This window comes from Mandrillus leucophaeus, unplaced genomic scaffold (genome assembly GCF_000951045.1).
Source record: "Mandrillus leucophaeus isolate KB7577 unplaced genomic scaffold, Mleu.le_1.0 Scaffold8, whole genome shotgun sequence".
NCBI classification, from domain to species: domain Eukaryota; kingdom Metazoa; phylum Chordata; class Mammalia; order Primates; family Cercopithecidae; genus Mandrillus; species Mandrillus leucophaeus.
The window spans coordinates 980,484-988,771 of record NW_012108696.1 but is presented as its reverse complement, the minus strand read 5'-3'; the positions used below and the strand labels follow the sequence as shown (position 1 = coordinate 988,771).

The following is an 8,288-nucleotide window of genomic DNA, read 5'->3' as shown; positions in this document are numbered from 1 at the left end:
TTTTTTGAGACACAGTCTCCCTCTGTTGCCCAGGCTGGTGTGCAGTGGCGTGATCTCGGCTCACTGCAACCCCCACCTCCCAGGTTCAAGCGATTCTCCCAGCTCAGCCTCCCGAGTAGCTGGGATTACAGGCGTGCGCCACCACTCAGGGCTGATTTTTGTAATTTTAGTAGAGACAGGGTTTCACCATGTTGGCCAGGCTGGTGTCAAACTCCTCACCTCAGATGATCCACCCACCTCAGCCTCCCAAAGTGCTGGGATGACAGGCGTGAGCCACCATACCCGGCCTGGTTTCTCCTCTCGATGTGCCCTCCCCCTGACAGAACCCAGCTGCCTGGATACTCACTGTAGCCTGCCCTCCGCCGGCCCTCCGGGTACCACGTCAGACACAACCACGGATCCACCGGGCCGGTCTCGGCTTCCAGAGATCGCAATGCCAAAGCCTCGGCGAGGGTCCTGAGAGAGGATACGGGGGAGGAAGAGCTGCTGTTTCCCGCAGGGTAAAGCATCTCCCCTCTATTGAGCTGGGCCTAAGCCACCATGCCCCCTGGCACCCAGACAGGGCGAGGGAGGCCTCACCTTGGACAACGTGGCCGTGTGCTGTTCCCAGATGGTCAGCTCCTCCATGTCGGCCACCTGGTCAAGGGGAACGGGGAAGACGGGTGTGAGGTCACACAGGATCATCCGAGCACTTGGGGGTCCCCAGCCCCAGGATGAGGAGTCAAGCTCTGACAGGCCTGTGGTTGGAGCCTGTGACAAGTTACTACCTCTCTAAGGGCCTCAGGTTTTTTTGTTTGTTTTTTGAGACGGAGTCTCACTCTGTCACCCAAGCTGGAGTGCAGTGGCACAATCTCAGCTCACTGCAAGCTCTATACCTCCCAGGTTCAAGTGATTCTCCTGCCTCAGCCTCCCAAGTAGCTGGGATTACAGGGGTGCACCACCACGCCCGGCTAACTTTTGTATTTTTAATAGAGATGGGGTTTCACCACATTGGCCAGACTGGTCTTTAACTCCTGGCCTCAAGTGATCCACCCACCTCGGCCTCCCAAAGTGCTGGGATTACAGGCGTGAGCCACTGTGCCCGGCCTTGTTTTTTTTTTGAGGCATAGTCTCACTCTGTTGCCCAGGCTGGGGTGCAGTGGCGCAATCTCTGCTCACTGCAGTCTCTGCCTGCCAAGTTCAAGTGAATCTCCTGCCTCAGTCTCCTGAGTAGCTGGGATTACAGGTGCCCGTCACCATGCCGGGCTAATTTTTCTATTTTTAGTAGAGACGGGGTTCGCCATGTTGGCCAGGCTGGTCTCAAACTCCCAACCTCAGGTGATCCACCCACCTCGGCCTCTCAAAATGTTGCGATTATAGGCGTGAGCTACGGCGCCTGGCCTGTACTCAGTTTTTCATCTGCAAAATGGGTCTAAGTCAGTGGCTCTCAAACAGGGGCAATTCTGCTTCGCCCTGGGGACACTGGGCGATGTCTGGGGACACGTGTGGTTGTCATGACTTGGGGGAGCTCCTGATATGGAGTGGGTGGAGGTCAGGGATGCTGTTCAGCACCCTGCAGTGCCCAGGACGGCCCCACCCCGGAGAACAATCCGGCTGTGAATGTCAGCAGTGCCAAGGGGGAGAGACCTGGCTGAAGTGAACTGAACAGTAGCAGGTGCAGAGAGAAAGCAAGTTCTTGGTCCCTCTCCCTCTGGAAGGTCTGGCTCAGCTCCCTGGAGAGGATCAAGCCAGGCCTGCAGGGTAGAGGGAGCTCACTCTGCTCCAGCCACTCGGGCCTCCTCACTGTCCCTCCAACACCAACACGCCAGGCGCAGTCCTGCCTCAGGGCCTTTGCACCAGCCGTGCCCTCTGCACGGAGCGCCTTCCCCATATCCCTCACCCTCCTTCAAGGACTTAACTCAAACGTGACCCCCTTGATGAAGTCACCACTGATCACCCCATTTAGAACTGTAACCCCCTCCTGACCACAACAGACCACCTTTTCCCTCTCTCCTTGGTGTATCTTCCTTCATAGAATTTTCAACCTGGCCGGGCACCATGCCTCACACCTGTAATCCTAGCACTCTGGGGGCCAAGGCAGGTGGATCACCTGAGGTCAGGAGTTTGAGACCAGCCTGGGGAACATGGTGAAACCCCATCTCTACTAAAAATACAAAAATTAGCTGGGTGTGATGGTGCACACTTGTAATCCCAGCTACTCGGGAGGCTGAGACAGGAGAATTGCTTGAACCCGGGAGGCGGAGGTTGCAGTGAGCCAAGATTGCGCCACTGCACTCCAGCCTGGGCGACAGAGCAAGACTCCATCTCAAAAAAAAAAAAGGCAGGCTGGATGCGGTGGCTCATGCCTGTAATCCCAACACCACTTTGGGAGGCCAAGGCAGGCAGATCACCTGAGGTCAGGAGTTCAAAATCAGCCTGGCCAACATGGCAAAATCCTGTCTCTACTAAAAAAAAAAAAAAAAAAAAAAAAAAGAGCAAAGCATGGTGGCGGGTGCCTGTAGTCTCAGCTACTTGGGAGGCTGAGGCAAGAGAATGGCTTAACCTGGGAGGTGGAGGCTGTAGTGAGCTGAGATCACGCCGTTACACTCCTGCCTGGGCGACAGAGCAAGGCTCCATCTCAAAAAAGAAAAGAAAAAAATTAAAAAAGGAATTTGCAATCCTTGGACATTCTCTCGATTTTTAAAGCCTATTCACTATCCACCCTCACCATCTAGAATATCAGCTCTAGAGGGCAGAGGTTTTTGTCTTTGTCCATAACTGAGCCCTCAGTTCCCTGCCTAGAACAGCACATGAGTTGCAGCAGGGATTCAAGAAGGATTTGCTGAATGAATGAATGAGTGAGTGAGTGAATTAATGAAGCACTTCCTTTGTGCCAGGTGCTTTACATGTACTATCTTTTTTGTTGTTGTTTTTTTGAGACAGTTTCGCTCTTGTTGCCCAGGCTGGAGTGCAGTGGTGCGATCTCGGCTCATTGCAACCTCCGCCTCCTAGCTTCAAGCGATTCTCCTGCCTCAGTCTCCTGAGTAGCTGGGATTACAGGCGCCTGCCACCACGCCCAGCTAATTTTTGTAGTTTTAGTAGAGACGGGGGTCTCACCACGTTGACCAGGCTGATCTTGAACTCCAGACCTCAGGTGATCCGCCCGCCTCGGCCTCCAAGGTGCTAGGATTACAGGCGTGAGCTTCTGCGCCTGGCCGATTCTGTTATTTTCATGTCCATGGCAGAGATGAGAACACTAGACTCAGGTGCAAGGTCACCTGGCCACGCCTCCACCCCCCCTTCCCTCCTGCCAGCACAGACCATGCCCTGCTCCCCAGGCAGGGGACAGGTGGAGGGACGGGGGAGGGAGTTTGTAGAAGTAACTCCTCCTCCTCCCCAGCCGGTTTTCCAGGCTTGGCACAGCGGGTGTGTGATTGCCTCTGCCCAGGCACCCCCCATTTTCTTATAAGCTCCAGCGTCTCCAGGGAGGCCAGCATTCCTGATCTCCAGGAGTGAGAAGCGGGGTGGAGGGGAGAGAAACAGAGCAGAGGGCAGGGCTCTGCAGTTCCCAGGGAGGCAGGACAGCACTCAGGACTGGACTCAAATCGCACGTCCGCCCACCCGTGCTAGCTATGGCGGGGCCTCTCCCAGCCTCAGTCTCCCCATCTGTGAAATGGCACCGCTGCCCTGTCTTCCAGGGATGTGGTTTGAGAGAAGGGGACAGATTCAATGCATGACAAGGAGAAGGAGGCTTGGGGAGGTGGCGGCCAAATAATGACTTTCTCCTTTGCATAGTTGTTTGTTTGTTGGTTTGTTTGTTTGTTTTGAGAAGGAGTTTTTTGCTCTTGTCGCCCAGGCTGGAGTGCAATGGCGTCATCTCAGCTCACTGCAACCTCCACCTCCTGGGTTCAAGCGATTCTCCTGACTCAGCCTCCTGAATAGCTGGGATTATAGGCACCCACAACCACAGCCAGCTAATGTTTGTACTGTTAGTAGAGACAGGATTTCACCATGTTGGCCAGGCTGTCTTGAACTCCTGACCTCAGGTGATCCTCCTGCCTCGGCCTCCCAAAGCTCTCCTTGTCCATGCTGGCTGCGAGCGGGCGCTTGATGTGGACCTATTCATTTCATCCTCAGAGTGACCTTAGGAAGTGGCACGGTTACTATTCCTACTTTAGCAGTGAGATTAAAAGGGGCCCAGAGAGGTTCAGTAACTTGCCTGAGGTCACACAGCACAGTGGTGAACTTTGGCAGCCTGCCCTGTTCTCTGGCTCTTTTTTGGTTGGTTGGTTGGTTTTTGATACAGGGTTTCACTGTTGCCCAGGCTGGAGTGGCTCAATTACAGCTCACTGCAGCCTTGAACTCCCAGGCTCAAGGGATCCTCCTGCTTCAGCCTCCCGAGAAGCTGGGACTGCAGGCATGCACCACCACACCCGGCATTTTTTTTTTTTCTCTTTGTAGAGATGGGGTTTTTGCTACGTTGACCAAGCTGGTCTCAAATTCCTGGGCCCAAGCGATCCTCCCTCCTCAGGCTCTCAAAGTGTTAGAATTACAGGCGTGAGCCACCGCACCCAGCGTCACTCTTGCTCTTAACCACCAGGCCATAGTGGCTTTCTGATTATTTACTGTTTTTCTTCTGAGCTTAGTTTTCAAAATTGCATCTTTTTTTTTTTTAACCTGCTTTGATGTTATACTTTGTGTCATTAAATGGTCCCAGGGCCAGGCACAGTGGCTTCTGCCTATAATCCCGGCACTTTGTGAGACCGAGGCAACAGGATGGCTTGAGCCCAGGAGTTCGAGACCAACCTGAACAACATAGTGAGACCCCCATCTCTACAAAAAATAGAAAAGTTAGCCGGGCGAGGTGGCAGGCACCTGTGGTCCCAGCTCCTCAGGAGGCTGAGGCAGGAGAATGGCGTGAACCCGGGAGGTGGAGCTTGCAGTGAGCCGAGATCGTGCCACTGCACCCCAGCCTAGGCGACAAAGTGAGACTCCTTCTTAAAAAAAAAAAAAAAAAAAAAGAGTGAGATTCTGTCTCAAAAAAAAGAGAGAGACAGTCCCAGGGAACCAGGGCCCCAGATGAGGAGAGCGGTGAGGGAGTCCAGGTGGTCCAGGCTTGTCCCAGCTTGTGCGGGTTTGTCTCCACGGAAACCAGAAGCTTTGTCTAAACCCTCCAGAGCTCCACAGTGCCCGAGGGATTAAGCCTAACCTCACAGCCCACCTCATCTTAGTTCACCTCCAAACTTTTACCCCGTCTGTCCCCTGAATCTGGAACATGTTTCATGGGATTCCTGCCTGGCTGGCCCCAGCCACTGAAGTCTAGGCTCAAATGCCACCTCCTCAGGAAGTCCTCCCTGACCACCTAACTAACCAGTCTTCTCTGATCCCCAATCACTCCTGCTTGTTTTATTATTATTATTATTATTACTTTGAGACAGAGTGTCACTCTGTCGCCTAGGCTGGAGTGCAATGGTGCGATCTTGGCTCACTGCAACCTCCACCTCCCGGTTTCCAGAGATTCTCGTGCCTCAGCCTCCCAAGTAGCTAGAATTACAGGCACCCACCACCACGCCTGGCTAATTTTTGTATTTTTAGTAGAGACGGGGTTTCACCATGTTGGTCAGACTGGTCTCAAACTCCTGACCTCAGGTGATCTGCCCGCCTCAGCCTCCCAAAGTGCAGGGATGACAGGCGTGAGCCACCGCGTCCGGCCTGTTTTATGATTTTTTATTCAAGGCATCTAAAAATCATCTTTATTCCCTTTAACCATCAGTTGGTACGGTTCTGGTCTTTTCTCTTCATCTGTGAAAGGAGGCATGTCTGTCTCTCTGGCTACTTAAAGCCCAGGTGATCGGCCATCAGTCTGCTTTCCAGGCCCTGGGTGCTGGTGCTGGATTCCCTGGCAAACTCCTATTCATCCTTCACAGCCCCAGTCTCTTCCTCCGTACGCATATCATACATCCTTCCGTCTGGCCCAAGTGTGATGATTGGGATGTGGGATGTCAGAGTGCATTTCTCCACCCTACACCTTCCCCCTCAGTCTGAGGGCTCCCGATGGGCAGGGATGGGCCCCTGGGACCCCATAAGACCAGGTCCCCCTAGGAAAGAGTTTGAGGAACGAGGGACTGGTTGAATAAAACACACTGTGGCAGGTGCTCAACAGGTGCGTCCTGAGTTCCCGGCCCTGCCCCTGTCCAGGTGAGCTCCGAGAGGGTGGGGCTTGGGTCTTTGTCCCCGCCCCCCGCCCAGGGCTGGACACAAACGCCGAACAAGAGGCCCGCCCAGAGGGGACGGCGGTACCAAGTCACACGGCCCCGGGGCACGGGGCTCCCAGGCCACCGTCCCTTCTCCCCTCCCCACCCCACTTCCAGAAACAATGGCAGACGGGGAGGTTTCAGCCAACAGATACACCGACTGGGGAGGGGATTCTGAGAGCTGTACCTGGAGGCCAGGAGGAAGTCAGTGGAAACCAGAAGTGCCAGGTCCTGAAGCTTGGGGCTGAGTGGCCTGGGTCTGGCCACATACCACTGCAACCCCAGTCTACCCTGGCTGGTGGGTGTGAAGGAGCCAGTCCAGGCTCCATGCCTGGAGGGTGAAATCCCTCTGGAGACAAGGATCGCCCCTCCACCCCGCCCCTACCACGGCGCACCCCGGCCGGCTTGCTCACCCCACCCCTGCCTCTGCCTGGTAATGCCTGTTAACGGCTCTGTACACAGTGGGCACCCAATAAATGCTGGTGCTCCCTCCTGCAGCCTTGTAGGAGGTGAATGTTCACCAAAGCCACCCCAGCCCACAAATGAAGTCACTGCCCACCGTGCCACCATGGGCGCCCGAGCTCAGCCGGCTGCACACCCCCAGCAAAGGGGGATGAACATCTCTCCAGCCCACCTACGATGCGCCAAGCTCTTCAAATACATTTTCCCTCTGTTTAAAATGCTGATCACCCATTTATCAGATGAGGTAAAGAGAGGGTTCACTCACTGGGCCCACGTTACACACAGCATAGTGGACAGAAAATTGGGGATTTGAACCCAGCTCTGTGGGATTAAAGGAGGCCGGTCCTGGGGCAGAGGAGGTTCCAGCAGGGATGGTCTTTGGAGGCAGGGATGGGGGGCGCGGAAGCATCTCGAAGTGCAACCTCCAGCTAGCCACTTCATCCCTCTGGGACTCAGTTTCCCTGCCTGTTATGTAGGTAGAAGGTGTTCTGCTGTCCTGGGTCGACTCCCAAACCCTGCTTCCCCCCACCACCCCAGCCCGAACCCCTCCCCCCGCCGCCCTCGGAGGGTTACTCGCCTGGAATCTCACCGCCATGGTCCACCTGGGGGCTCTCCAGCCCCCCTACCCGAGGCAGGGCCTGGAAACAGTCAATCGGCCCCCACCCCGGGCTGGGGAAGGAGGCTGGGGAGGGTCACAGCTTCTGAGGGCCTGGCGGCTCTCGTCCTCCTCCCTCCAGCTCCGCAGCTCCCGGCTGCACCTGCCCCCTCTTCCTCCTCCAGGTCCCAGGCCAGCCCCGCCCCTGCCCAGACACGCCCCCTGGACGCCGCAGAGGTTTCTCTCCCCCCTCCCATCACAGGAGCCAGGTCCTAAGGCGGAAACTCCAGGCCGGGTTATCCACGCAGCCGAGCCGGGGCAGGCGGCCGCGACCAGATCCCCGCCCGACAAGGCTGCTAGCAAGACCCGGCAGGAATAACCCCGCTCTTGGAACGGAGCCTACTATTTGGACGGTGTTTCCGTCCGCGAAATGGGCACATTTTGAGGTGCATCTGGGAGGCCTCTTGGATTAGAAGCTTGTCGAGGGCCGGAGACCTCCTCAGCATAGGGCTGGTCCCTGGGTCACCTTATCTCCGGAAGGTTTGCCCCATTCCCCAGAGGGGAACCTGAGGCCACAGAGACCAGGGGCGTGGACGCCCTGAAGATGCAGGCTGCGTGCCTCTCCTGCGGTCCTGGCCTCCGGGCTCTGTCTTCACACCCAGCACCGAGGAAAGAAAGGGGCAGGGCGGGACCGGGCGCGGTGTCTCCTGCCTGTAATCCCCGAATTTTTTGGGAGGCCGAGGCGAGCGGATCACGAGGTCAGGAGTTCGAGACCAGCCTCACCAACATGTTGAAACCCCCGTCTCTACTAAAAATACAAAAATCAGCCGGTCGTAGTGGCGCATGCCTCAGCTACTCGGGAGACTGAGGAAAGAGAATAGCTTGAACCCGGGAGGCTGAAGTTACTGTGAGCTGAGATCACGTCACTGCACTCCAGTCTGGGTGACAGAGCAGAGCGAGACCCTGTCTCAAAAAAAAAAAAAAAAAAAAAAAAAAAG

At 55.7% G+C, this 8,288-nt stretch overlaps 1 protein-coding gene across 1 annotated transcript in view; it reads right to left on the bottom strand.

Annotated features, from left to right (window-relative positions):
• Positions 1-7,489, bottom strand: part of TJP3 (tight junction protein 3) — a 40,460-nt gene extending 32,971 nt beyond the window's left edge. The window contains exons 1-3 of the mRNA XM_011967340.1: positions 7,273-7,489; positions 580-636; positions 347-456 (exon numbers count right to left, since the gene is read on the bottom strand). Coding sequence (XP_011822730.1) covers positions 347-456; positions 580-636; positions 7,273-7,290 — 185 coding nt within the window. The 5' untranslated portion in view covers positions 7,291-7,489. The remainder of the gene's footprint in view (positions 1-346; positions 457-579; positions 637-7,272) is intronic.
• Positions 7,490-8,288: the final 799 nt, after the last annotated feature.